The following is a 14,120-nucleotide window of genomic DNA, read 5'->3' as shown; positions in this document are numbered from 1 at the left end:
TTCCTGCTGGACACACACTTGTGTCACAGCTGGGTCACTGTGTCCCCACCAGTCAGTCACTCTGGCCATTGGGGCAGCTCCTTCCCCTGCCTGCTCCAAGCCCAGGCTCTGCTGAGCTGCTGAGTGCTGCTGGCCAAGGGAAGTAGGACACCACCCCATTTCACACAGATCACTGCACAGCCCTCTCAAGTGCTGATAAATCCAGGTCAGAGTTATCTGCTCCTGCAGCAGCTCATCCCCAGATCACCCAGAAGATCAAGCTGTGAGAGGCTCAGAAGCAGACTCCTGGGCACACCTTTGTAGGGGAGCCCATGATTGTTGGCAAAGGGCTTCTCTGCATGAACTCGGAGAGCTTGGGCGAGGATCGGAGCTGCCGGCAGTGCTGCAAGCCATGGATCTGCAGAGGCTGGCTGACTGGGGTGTGACCAAAGTGAGCAACAAGAGGGTCAGAGTGCTGCTTGGTTATCCAGGAATGCAAATCCGACAGGTTGGGAGCACTGTGGAGCCGGGAGCCCATCCCTCGAGGAGACTGTTCGGGTGCCAAGGAACCTGGAGGGCACACAGTGACAAACCACATCACTGCCTGGTCCTAACACAGACACAGCCTGGTCCCAGGATCTACAGCTCAAACAGCTGCAGATCAAAACCTTCTAGAGCTAAGCATGGTACTTAGCAGAGCCACAGCACTGCCAGGCCTGGTCATTTTTGAATCTGTGAGAGGATGAGATATGAACAACAGGGAAATAAAAGTGCAGCTTCTTTCTTTCATTGCTGCCCATTCAGAGACACAAACTCTGACTGTCAGAGCAGCAAGGAAACTACACAACAAGCAGGCCTCTTGGCAGAGGAGGTGTCAGAGGTTTTGAGATGCTTTTCCTTCACTCAATCCATTGGCTTCCAAGTCCCAAATTTGAGTTTTTGCAACACTGGGTCTGTCAGCACTGGAAGATGCTGGCTGACAGGACGTGAATAGAACAACCCCAACTCCCACCAGCACACAGAGATCCTGGCTGCCCAAACATCCAGAGAAGCTGCTGAAGCAACCAACCCAACCTAGAATACCCTGAGACTACAGTTCTGGCTTTATCCATGGGAATAAGGAAGGAAGGCAAGGACCGACGCACCGGCAGCAGGAACTCGGCTTCTCACTTCTGCTCCAAGAGAAGATGGGATAACAGTCTGGCTGGGCTGCTCTGGGATTGTTCCAACTGTGAGGGAATTAAATAAAAAAGAAGTTAATTCAGTATTAAGTTTTTATAGGCAAAAACAGCTCTATGCACCACCTGTTTATAGAAAGATGCCAGTTATCTCTTCCATCTTCTCAGCCCTAGCTGTGTGGTGAAAAGATCATCAACTCCTGTAAAAGGAGGTAAAAAAACTCTGCCTGGTATTAGTTTAGTAAGTTTTAGTCTGACTTTGCAGTGATATTAGTTCAGAGGAATAGAATATGAATATTCTGTATTTCTCCATAAGTAGAGACTAATAAATAGAGGATCAGACACCAGGGATATAGAACAGCTCATTATATCATCCTGTTCTTTTACAGAAAACAGAAAATTGCAACCATTGCACATGGGGGTTTCTCTTGTCCCTTTCCACTCGAATTGCTTATTAGCATCTAGATCAGGCTAACAGATATTCAGCCAAAACTTTTCAGTCTGGAAGTTCAAGCCCTTTCAAAGCTGGTCAGAAGTTTGCTTTGACAGTAATTGGCTGACATTTGTTCTCACCCCAACCCGAGCCAGTAAAAAGATACTTTGCACTTACAGATGCCCTCTTCTGAGGGCAGCAAAATGTTTGATGCAGGCACCAAAGCAAAGCTTGCCTCTCCTGGGGCTAACAGGTATTTTTCTCTCCATTTTACTGAGGTCAAAACACTTGTCAAATCATCTGTGGAGAAGAACCACAGGGGAACACAACAATCTGAACTCTCCACTACCTGGCAGCTACAGGTGGTTAAAACCTCCCTCTTTACAGGAAAGAGGCAAAAACGATTTTATTAGGACAGCAACATGCCAGCTGCCATCTTACCTTGTGGTGATGGCATAAACGGCTTGGCACCACCAAAGGAGAGCTTTTTAGTGCTGGGCATGGATCCATGCTCTCCAGGATAAGGAGGGGAAGCACCAGTTTTGGGAAAACCAAGAGGACTTGTACTGCTGGACCTCCGGACCGTACCAGACCTTAGAGGAAACAAGAGCAGCACATGGGTCACTCCAGAGGCCAGGCAGAAGAGGAAGGAGAACAGCATCACACAATACACACAGTTACCCCTACAAAAGCAGAGCTTCATGACTGTTTATCCTGGATCAAAATCCCACTGTTCTAGGACTACACCAAAACAGATTAAGATGATAATCCTTGTTCAAAAGAGTTTCAATTCAAATAAATTAAAAGAACAATTGAGGTTAGCTTAGCTGTAAACAGGACAGACATTTTTCAGAGACATTTCAGATGCTTGCAGTATCTACATCAATCTTGTACAAGACAGTTTCCTATCTTGCCATGTCCAAGATGTTTATTATAGATGTTTATTAACATGTTTATTATGTCTCCAGAATGTCCTGAGAGGGCTTTATTCAAGTGCCTCCTGTGCTGAGCCACTTGCCCTTCAGCCAGAGCAGCCTTTAGGCAGAAAGCTCTGTGCTCAATGCTGAGGTGAAGTGTGCCAAGGCACTGCTCTGCAGCAGAGCTTGGACTCAAATCAGGAGCTACAGAGCAAAACACAACAGTGTGTGGCTGTCAGATCTGAAACACTTCACAGCTACCCAGAGGAATTTGGGGTTTTGGGCTGGACAGTCAGAACTGCCTGTCTAAACACCTTCAACTCCTTGTAAAGGCCCAACTTAGGGAGTTAAAATTAATTTGTAAAGCCCACACATGCAGGAACCTTGAGTATTAGCCAGTGCTAAAATGAAACAGAAGAGGAAACTAGTGGGAAAGTGAGTACATCCACACCATCAGTCTGGAGAGAGACAGGATTACTGCATATCAATTATTTCTCAATATGTTAATCTTTTCACCATCATTAAGAACACACAACCTAAACTGCAATGACATTCTGCCTCTGCAGGCTCCTTCACCAAGATTCCCATTACACTCCTCTATATGAGAACAGTCTTTTCACCAAGCCCTTCATTCTATTCTCAATTTTAAAACACTTTTTCTCTTGTTACAAGAACATTAGTCTCAACCAGTAGGTGGTTTTCTGGACAGGAATCAACGACTGTTGAAAAAAAAAAACCTCCTTGCTTGAGCCACTGAAAGATGCTGTCACTAAGGTATCCTTCCTCCTCTGCCAGGGATGCTGCATTTAACTGCCCTCATGTATCTGAACAGAAGGAACAAAAGATGTGGGTTTCAGCAGTGCCAGGACTGGCAGAATCATCCTGATGAACTGTCAGTAAATCTACTCAACAACACTTCTAGGTGTATATTTCACTTTATGCCACATTTCAGAAAATAAATACATTTTAAAAAATAAATCTATTTCAGTAGTTGAGTAGTTGATCTGCCAAGCCCCCTGTCCCTATTCAATGTGTTACCACATTCTGCACCCAAGTAAATCCATGCTATAATCACATGCTCGGAAAAAAGGAAATACTTGAAAATTTTAACCTAAAAATCACTTCTCTTCAGGTTGCTCCAGATTCAGAGGCTAATGTTCATCAAGTGCCTGGCCCTGAAGCAAAATGAATTTCCAAAGAGAAAGGTGAGAAGATACCTGGATATTCAGTGGCAGAAAGTATTGCCCTGCCATGTTTTTAATTCTCCAGAGCATGAGCCATGCAGAAGGCTGAATTATTTTATCTATCAGGAACTTGCAGAAGAAAACCACCAGGTGACTGCTGCTGCTGGAAGATGTGGAATGTCAAATGCCACCCTGTGAGACCCAGGCAAGCCAGCAGAGGAGCAGGACAGGTGATGTGGCCAGAGGCACACACACCTAACCAGCACCTCAGCAAGCCACCCATTTGTCCACAACCACAGCAGTCACACAGCAGCCAGCCAGGTGACAGGGGGACATTTCTCAGCCACCAGAGTGCACGTCAAGGTTTGCAATCAAACAACTCAGCAAACACGACTCAGCACTCAGCACCAATGGCCTGTTTGATGCACCTGATGGAAAAGTGGAATCACAAAATGCCTGGTGGAGTTTTCTCCTGCCATTCCTGAAGGGTGGCTCCTGAACCTGCTGATTAGAGGAAGTGATGGCCAGAGATAAGTATGGCTTCCTGGGGCAGAAAAACATGACGCCAGAGATGCTGAGAAGATGCTAAAAGCAGCCTGTGAGTCACCCTGATGGGGCCCATTCCTCGAGTTCCTGTGCAGGGACATGCCACTCTCAGCATTACACAGAGGTGACTAAAAGGAGCAGAACATGGCAGTTTGCTCCCTGGCTGTAGCTGTGGGCTGTGAGCCTCAGCTCAGCAGCTCTGGGTTGGCACAGCACCTTCTCCAGAGCTCTCTCTTGATACCTCACAGGGATAATCAGGATTCTTGTGAGGTCCAAAACCAACAGCATCCACAAGTTTTCCTGTCAAAAACATAAGGCATGTAGGAAACAGGACAGAGTTCACCACAAAACCTGCCACACACTTAAAAAAGTTAACATAAAGCAGTATTAAAGTTACAGTGGCACAGACCAAGCCTTGTGCTAATCCCTATCCTTGATCAGTATCAGCATTTCGTGTCTCTGCTTCTGGGTCCACTTCAAATAAGCCTCATCCTGAATTAGACTGGCTGAAGCCCAAATTTAGGCTGATGTAGGTATTACCCTACTTTCAAAATCTAAACTTTAACTAATCCAGACACCAACACAACTCATCCTAGAAAGGACGTGACACCTCCTAGACACTTCTATTTGAGTGCCCTTGTTGCACAAGCTCCTTAAGATCCTGTGTTGGTCTCCTTCCCATCAGTCCATGACCTGAGCTGCTGCTGCCAGCCAACAATCACATGTGAGAAGAGATAAAAGCCCTGCATGTCTTGGATGTACCAGGCATGACCTCTGCACTCAGGTCAGCTGTCTGCTGCAGACTTGGCGTCAGGGTCTTCCTGACAGCCTTCAGAAAACATGCTCTGCCTCAAGGGCTTAAATTGCTCATGATTTACTCAGTCCTGGCTGCATAACCACATTAAAATGCAACTCGTGCACAACACATCATCTATGGCATGACTGGCTACAGGAACCAATTAAGGTAAAGTCAGGTAGGTTCTGTAGCCCCATCCATTTTAGTTGTTTATCTCAAATCTTCCTTTTATAAAGGCATCTGCCAGATGGATGGGTCTCTCTGCCTGGACACTTGGACGCCCAATCCATAGCTGGCATGGGAAAAGCTGTCAGACTCAAAGTGGCTCAGCCTTCACTTTGAGCTGACAGGAGCTTTCTCACATAAAAGCACACAGGCAAAATTGACAGTGCTAACAAATAAATCTCAACACCACCACAAAAAACACCCCAAAACCACCCCAAAACACACCCCTACAGTGAGGGACTTTTGAAGGAGCTGGGGCTGTTAGCCTGGAGAAGAGGAGGCTTAGAGGTGACCTTATTGCTCTCTACACCTTCCTGAAGGGAGGCTGCAGACAGGCGGGGGTCAGCCTCTGACAGAACCAGAGGACACAGTCTCAAGCCACCTCAGGGAAGGCACAGGTTGGATATTAGGAAGAAATTTTTCACTGAAAGAATAATAAAGTACTGGAATGCTCTTCCCAGGGAAGGGTAGAATCACCATCTCTAGATGGGTTTAAAAAAAGACTGGACATGGCACTTGGTGCTACAGTTGAGGTGTCGGGGCACAGCTTGGACTCGATGATCTAGGAGGTCTCTTCCAACCTCATTATTCTGTGACTCTGTGAGGGGGAGAGCCCAACACACGGGGATATTTACAGAGGTACAGAAAGCACAGTGTAAAGCAGTTTGTTTCCAGAGCCCCTGGTCCCAACCCCAGCACTTACCGGGGAGACGAGTAAGGATTGGGAGACTGCAGGTTCTGCTCGATCCGCCGGTAGTTGTGGATCTGTGTGGGGACTGGGATGGGCACAGAGTGGCCGTACTTGCTGCTGGAAAACTGCCCTGGCCGCCTGTGGGAAGGAGACACACAGAGACAACCTCCTGTAAGGGCTGGGCCTTCCACCAGCTAATTGGAGATTTTATCTTCATGAAGCAACTGCACGTGGGGAGCGTCCTCTGGCTGCTCTGGGGCTGTGGGTTTGCAGCAGGAGGTGGTTCAATGTCATATCAAAGGGAAATGGCACCACACATCTCCTGAAAACAGGCAGCTTTCCTCCAGCACCATTCCCACCCACAGCCTGATGTTCAAACCTCACCCAAGCACACCACTCCCTCCAGGAAAACCAGAGCCCTGCTATTTCAGGCCATGGCTGGCCCAGTTTCCAAGAGCTCAGATCCACAGCCAAGCAGACAGAGCTGAGCAGGGGCTAAACATCCCTGGCTCACAAAGGACACCAGCACAGACTTTGCTGACAAGGGCTGCTTGTGAGTGACTCATGCACAGGCACTGCTGCAGCCACGGCACCCCCGTGGAAGCCTCACACCACGAAGGGAATGCAGTGCTGTAGATCAGAATATTGGCAAGTTAGCTACAGGGTGGAGAAGGCAAATCTGAGGGACAGGAGCTGGTATCTCTCTATAGCCATCAAGGACAAGATAGAATACCACACACACAAAATGGGACAAGTCCATTCTGCAAATTTCAGGCTCCTTCCATCCAAGCAGATTAATTGGCTCATGTCTGATCCCTGTTCCCTCAGGTTACTCTTGGCCTGTCCACCAGGCTACAGACAAACCATGCTGTACAAAACCCATGCAAATACCACATTTAACTAAGTAGCTGCCTAAAGTCTTTTCCTAAAGGCTCCAGAATTCCAGGATTAATTGCCATGGCAAAGCTATTTACAACTGCCAACACCAATTGCAGGGATGTTGAACAATTACAGGAAGATCTTATTGGTAATGAAGGCTTCTGCAGTCTCCCTCATTGTCAAGCAAGGAACACACCTGGGTCTGCCCCTGACAAGATGGAAGCATCACTCCTTGGGGTCTAGCACTTGGAATGGAAATATTTTACATGACATGAAGGGATATACTTGTTTCAGAAAGAACACATATGTATTCAGGAGAAGAAAGAAGAGTTTCTGCAGATCTCCACAGAGTGCATGTGAAGACACTTCTCCATCACAGGAGAGCCAAATAACTGGAAGAGATCTTTCATCAAGGCTGAATGATCAAATGATTCTGATCTTTTCATTCCTCTCTCAACTTTCTAAAGTTTCATATATTCTTCCTTGTGTGCACTTATTTCTTCCACCAAGAAAAGAGATTCTTAATTTCCTATTTGTCTCCAAAAGGCAGCATGGATGCCTTGATTCTTCACTGACACACACAAAAAAAGCCATTCAAGGTTTCTAGTAGCTCAGCAAAAAGGTGAGGCTTTGATGTATCTGTCTTCCATGAGTATAAAACATGGTATTCTGACAGACATAAACAAAACAAAGCTTTAGCAAGAAATCTGAAGGTTCATGTGAAACCTTGTGCTCACTTTGAACACACATTTCAAATGCTATCTTTTCTATCTGGTCAAAATTCTTTATCAAAAAATAAATTCTTGGGTAAAAGGATTCTCCCTCTCCCCAAGAGTTATATCAAGTCCTTATTTCCTTCACGTGGTGCAAGCTGCAAAGGAAATTATCCAAATGAGGTGACACACACTAAACCTGCTAAATGGCCTCAAGCCCTAAAGACTGCAATTGACCATAAACCTGCAAAGTCCAAGAGATAAAGCTGGGACAGGGAGTTTAACAACTTGGCAGTAATTAAAAGCTCTTTGAGAACAGTATTAAATCTAGTGCTGTGGGGTACATCCAAGGAATTACCTTTCATTAGACTTACTAAGCATCTTCAAGTGTTTAAAAAAAAGAATTAAAAAAAAAGGATCAGCTATTGGCATGTTTTTATTCTGCCCAGTTCTTAATCTCTTAATTAAGAGCAAGGAGAGTTGTCAGTGTACCATGACATCCTGTGGAAAACCCACTGCTGGCCACTCTGAAACAGCCCTTGCTTTCTGCCCCAGATGGACTGCAGCCAGCCCTGCCTGCTAGCCTGGAGCCACACAGGGAAGGGAGAATGCTGCTTCCAAGTGAGCAGGCAGAGGGAAAACCAGGAGTGCTCTGCACCAGTGGAGCCAAGTGCTGAACCAACAGGTCTGGTGCCATCTACAAGGAAGGGCACTGAAACCCAGTGAGGGTGGCACAGGTGGGTGGCACCAGCTCTGGGCACTTCCAGGGGACAGAACAAAGAGCAAGCTTTGTCCTCTGGACTCAGAGTGACTGCTCCAATCTTTCATTACTGATGTCTTACCCCCATCCCAAACAGCACAGAAAGGAGCTTTCCAGTGTTACTTCAAGGCAGACAGAAAAGTGGGAAGTAGCACTAGAGGGTTTGGCATCTGCTCCACAGAAACTGCTGGGAAGGAGTTGGAAAGACAGTGAGAGTGGAAACATGTTTAGATCAAAGCTTCTGGCATTGACTGGCACCCTGGGATCCACTAGAAAACGATGAGGTCAGTTTGGTGAACAGTGAGAAGTGGGCAGCATTTGTGGTCAACTTCCCTGAATTTCTCCTCACTGCTGCCCAGAAGCAAGGCCAAATCCTTTAACAGAGACTGATCTCCAGAATGCAAAGGAATCAGTTAAGGAATAAGCTGTTAAAAAGCTTAGCAGGCCATGGCATAAGAAGCCTCATGCAATTAAACTCCACACTGTGGTACACGCTTGCCAATTAATCTGATCACGTCAGCCAGGCTCTGAGCTATATTATTCTCTGTTAAATTTGTATGCTTTGAGGCTATGTTTTGTCATTTTCTGGGCTCTGTTCATGACAAATGTGTTCAACACATAGCCTGGGACTATATTTTCTTCTTAAAAAAGATTTTAGGGTCATCCATCTCCCAGTGTGAAATCCCCTTAAACCATCCTCCCCCGACAGGTGCCATATTGACGGAAGATGAAAGCTGTCCTGCTTCCCCAGCAGGCAAGAACAAGATGGGAAGCAACACGAGCAGTTCCCTGCAAGCTAAGCACATACCCTGAAGCTTCAGGGCCCAGAGTCAAGGGGATCACCTTCCAAAGACCATTAACACCTTGGGAACACAAAAGTGTCTGGTCAAACTGGGCAGCTGGTACTGTTATGTGTGGGCAGCTGTCACTTACAACACTTCTAAAGGCCAAAACTGAGTTTAGAGCAACTGGTTTAGTTGGAATGAAACTCATCACCATGCCTGTTTGCACATGCTCCTCCTACTCCTGCATCCCCCATTAGTAAACAAGGTCCAGTATCAGCATTACTTTCTAGAGCCACAGCACAAAGAGCTTTTCAACAAACCACAAACAACTAAGCAGGTCCTCATCTATCCTTCAACACCCCCCCACACTTGTCCAGTAAATTAGAATTAGAAACAAGGGTCTTTAGCTGGAATTCTCCCCACCTCTGAGGGCTGGGCACTGGGGGAACGTGCCAGCAGAGTACATTTACCTTCTGAGAACAATCCCTGCCTCTCAGGGAACACAGTTAATTCCAGCTCTCCTGTGTTCCCTCCTAGCCCCTCCTGAGAGCCAGAAGAGGGAGACAGGCTCAGTAGGTGGGACTGATCAGTGTCCAAGGCTGGAGAGTTTCTCCTGGGTGTTTCTTGTTACCCATTAATTAAGAGGAGAGATGTGGATCTTGCCCAGCACACCAACAGCAGTAAAATCCCCCTGGAAGTCAATGGGAGTTGGATTATTCAGTGTTACACAGACACCACCAAACAGTTTTTCTTACCCAGATGGGCTTGGAGAACTGCTGTAAGGGGGTGATGGAGATGGTGTCCTCCCCTGGCTTTCCAAGCCTGCTGAAGTCACCAGGGAACTCCTGAGGAAAACAGAAAGAACTCAGCTGGCAGAGCCTGGGAACCAGCCCTGTTTCCCTCCTACAAAGCACAGCAACAGAGCTGTGTCTGCCCAGCACCTCGTCAGTGGGAGCTCTGGGCACTGTCATCCTGCTCCCACCACAACTGAAAATGGTCAGAACCAGGCAGGTGACAGACATCCCTGAAAAAAAGGCTGATAACTCAGGAAGATCTTCCCTCCCATCCAGCAGAACCCCACAGTCCCAAACACCAGCAGGCTCCATGGCTGGACAGTTTCAGGTGTCTTGGTAATCTTACCCACTGTACATCAGACTGTCCTGGATTGGTTTCCCTCCTGCAGCCTCAGCAGCTAAATCACCTGAGGAACAAGGAAGTGCAGAAAGAGATTAATTAAAGATAATTTTCTTAAAAACCTTTATACATTCATAGCAATTGAGATTTTGTGTAGAATTTCCTGCTCCTCCAAGCCCTGCTGAGTTGTTCCTGAAGTCAGTGTTTTGCAAACCACACGTGGGCTGAAGCTGAAGTTCATGGTGGATGCTGCTAATCCTTGCACCCTAAAGTTTTGGAAAATTTAGGCTGAAAGCAAGTCCTCTTGGAAGGGGGCTTGACAATCCTGACTATCATTTGAGGCAACAGGTCCATGTCCATTTGGTGCAAGTCACTGGCTGCTGTGTAAAAGTGGTACAAGATTCTCATGGTGCTTTGAAACATCCCTGTCCTCCCTGGCAAAAATCCAGGGCAGCCAGATGAGCTGGCAGCTGGATACACAACAAACATCTGAACTGGGAACATGACCAGCACCAGGCAAGTGTGTACTGGTCCCATCACTGATTCCAGGGAAAACACAAGCTTCTCCTTATCCTAAGTATTGCAGAGATCTTCCAGAGATAACTCTACCCCTCCAAATTCCTGTTTTAATACAAGTGGTGCAACTGTGAAAGGAGGAATCTCAGCGTTTATCACCAAGTTCCAACTCAGCAAAGCATCACACACGTGGGCAAGGCTGAACAATGTCCTTCTGCTGGTTAAGTAAGGATGTGTGCAGGGACATACTTGGGCATGTGGCTGAACTGTGGCCTGGTTCTATGTACATCTGTATTTGCAAGCAAGTCCTACCGAAGTATAAACACATAAAGGTCATAAAATGAAATTTAGAGCACATGAAGAAAAAACAACATATTTTAGTATTTCTCAGGGATTTTTGTAAAATCCAGCTTGCTGGCTGAAATCCTGTCTTGGACTGTGATGCTGAGTGAAACTGAAGACAGGATAACAAGGTAAAAGCTTCTGTGAGAGAGACTTTTCCCTGTGAGTCTATTTATCTTCTTTTCCAGTTGGATTTCCAGGTTCAATCTCTTATTGAGGTCCTCAAGTAATCTTTACTCTCAAATCCTGTCGTTAAAGGTAATTACAAAACATCCTATGAAACTAGCCAGTGAGCCAGATCTCTCTGCCAGCTTGAAAACAAAACCACTCCTACTATTCAGTCCAAACACACAAGTTTAACCACACTTTCAACTTTTCAATATCTATCCTTAACATCCACATCCCACTCTGCTCAGAACATCTGCATTTTCAGAAACCACCTTACTTGAGAACTGTGCAGGGACCATGACAAAGTCATCTGTGTCACAGGAGGAATTCTTGCTGCTGCTTCCTGCAGAGTCCTTGGATCCGTGCAGGAACCCGGGCGAGTCCTGGGTGGGAGATGCCAGTGCCTTCTCCTGCAGCTGCTGCTGCATCTCTCCAAGGGACTGCTAATTCAGGGAGAAAACAAACACTGCCTTCAGCACAGCTACTTCATCATTCTGCTCCATACCTTAAACTGAGCTGTACGAGGCTACAAACAACATTTTGCTGATAAACCAGGGCTGATGGTTTGCCAGAAGCAGCTGTTCAGATTGCTGAAAAGGAACAGCCTTTTATGTCCCTGTCAGAACAGTGCATCTTTTGTTACACAAAACATACTTCCAGTGTGTCTGATGCTCCACAGATAAGAAAAATTCACTCAAGGTATTGCATCCCTCTGCTGAGGTTTTCTGGCTCAATCACACATTTTCTACCAACTCACTTTAGTGTGGCTGGGAACACCAGAGGAGCTTTCAGAGATACTTCTGGTTGTTCTTTAGGGTTATGCTTTTTCTGTTTTGTTCTTAAACACAGAACCATCTGGTCTCTATTTGTGCTTTTGCAGCACTTGGTAACATGGAGATAAGTGTTCCTGAACTTCCAAGACCACCCTGTTTTGCTGTATTGCTGCTAAGGAGCTAAAGAAAGGCCCAAAAGAGATTCAACTTCCAGCAGATAAACAGCTCACAGCTGTCAGAGGCAGGACAGTCCCTAAAAAGTCCCATTTTCCTGCTTCCTTCAGCTAAATGATGAACAGCCCCACAATCCCCTACCACTGCAGACAGATGGAGGAGGCTGGATGGTTTAAGAAAGCTTTAAGCAGCTGAACTGCCCACGGAGCAGATCACAATCTTTATCCTGATGCATTTCCAGGCTGAGAAAGACTCGAAGCAGCTTTCACTTGGGCCTCATTATGACTTTGTTCACCCTGCAGAGACTCCTGCTGCAGCAGGGGGGATTCCCTCTCTCTGCACACACAGGATATACAGGCAGAAGGAATTTTCCAGCTGTCAAAGTTGTCTCTTTTCCACCCAATCTGCAAACTCTGCCCTGCAGACGTGGCATTTTTCCCAGACTGAGCCAGCAATCCTCCATCAGCAAAACCTCCAAAGCAGAGCAGGAGAGGTGCAGTAAACCTCTAACATGGGACCCCCTCCCAGTCTGGCAGTGATTCTGTACAATCCCTAAGCTTCCCAGACCAGGAAAGCTCAGGAGAGTGAGTCTGCTTTTCACACCACCTGCTCATTCCTGGAGTCTTATGGCCAGGAGGGTTCAGCCAATACTCTTTACTTCAGGCTGCAGGGAGGAAGCTCTCAGGGACACAGTCATGAAACATTCAGAGGGGAGCAGACCTGTCTTCTCTGTCCAGCTCACCTACAACTTTTGCTGGTGCCCCTCAGTCTTTCCCATACCAAATTAAGATACTTTGGTCCAGGGAAACTCAGAGAACAGAGCAAAAGAACAGTCATGCCAGGGAGGAAGAAGTTCCATCCTTCTCCCTTCCCTTACCAATCACACCAGCAGCATTCCTGAGCTCAAAGTCAAAGGCAGCTTTCACCAAGAGCCTTCAAAAACAACCTTTCAGTTCAGCGAGCTGGAGGAATGCCACTACACTGGTTGCTTAAATATTCTGCCCTCCAGAAAAGTTTTCACCATTTTGGACAACCAGAGAGAAAAGCCATCAGTTCAGATCATCTTTCATGAGACCACTGGGCTGTGGCAGGTCTGGTGTGAGCAAACAGCTTTGCTGAATGTCCCTCTGTGGTGCCTGGACATGCTGGTCAGAAGGAGGTGGATACACTCTGCTAGAACACACAGAATGTGCAGCCAAGGAAGCAGAGCTACACCCTGAATTAGCAACTGGTTTGGGTTCCAAGGAGCTTTCCATCTCTGCCAAGACAAGGTAGAGCTGCTCATACCAACTTCTTTCATAATGGCCTCTGATCCAACAGGCACTGGCACACTGAAACATGTCTTGGGCAGAGTAAGCCAACCTTCAGGAAAGATCAAAACTGGAGAGAACACTGCACCAAGCCCAGCATGAGCTACAGTGTTCAGTGACTAAAGCAGAGACCTCATTTCAAACACACAAGCAGGAAAGCCATTAACACACACAGTGCAGCCTCTGAGCTGTACTTACAGGAGGTGATGCCAGGTGGGAAGTGGATGAGCTGCTAGAGGAACTACCAGAGCCAGAACTGGGGTAAGAAGGCATTGGCACGGAAGCAGCTAAAACCAGCAAAAGACAAAATCAAAATAAGTGGTTAAACCAAGATCAAGCAATAATAAAAAGTCTTCTTCATCTTTTCCCATCAGATTTATCTCATGCATCATCATGTGTCTCATGTATCATACATGGTCAATGAAAGGAGAACAAAAGAAAATCAGCATTCTGTTCAGTTATGTGATTCACATGCATCCACTCCTCTGTGCACACTCTCACTGGGCTGAGAACTCCTGATCAAGACCAGATGCCCACTCAACCACTGACCTACACAAGCAGCAAGATGGTTTTTTACCCTAAAGAGCCTCCAAAACATCTTTGCAAATGCAGGGAAA

The 14,120-nt window shown here is 46.5% G+C and overlaps 1 protein-coding gene across 1 annotated transcript in view; it reads right to left on the bottom strand.

Annotated features, from left to right (window-relative positions):
* ULK1 (unc-51 like autophagy activating kinase 1) overlaps positions 1-14,120 on the bottom strand; it is a 76,266-nt gene that overhangs the window by 14,674 nt on the left and 47,472 nt on the right. Inside the window, exons 12-19 of the mRNA XM_014307181.2 lie at positions 13,702-13,790; positions 11,524-11,689; positions 10,227-10,287; positions 9,842-9,931; positions 5,962-6,087; positions 2,032-2,183; positions 1,125-1,208; positions 296-549 (exon numbers count right to left, since the gene is read on the bottom strand). Coding sequence (XP_014162656.1) covers positions 296-549; positions 1,125-1,208; positions 2,032-2,183; positions 5,962-6,087; positions 9,842-9,931; positions 10,227-10,287; positions 11,524-11,689; positions 13,702-13,790 — 1,022 coding nt within the window. The remainder of the gene's footprint in view (positions 1-295; positions 550-1,124; positions 1,209-2,031; positions 2,184-5,961; positions 6,088-9,841; positions 9,932-10,226; positions 10,288-11,523; positions 11,690-13,701; positions 13,791-14,120) is intronic.

The sequence above is a fragment of the Geospiza fortis genome, unplaced genomic scaffold (genome assembly GCF_000277835.1).
Source record: "Geospiza fortis unplaced genomic scaffold, GeoFor_1.0 scaffold408, whole genome shotgun sequence".
In the NCBI taxonomy this organism is placed as follows: domain Eukaryota; kingdom Metazoa; phylum Chordata; class Aves; order Passeriformes; family Thraupidae; genus Geospiza; species Geospiza fortis.
Note: the sequence above shows the minus strand (reverse complement) of the source record. Positions and strands in the feature narration are given on the sequence as shown.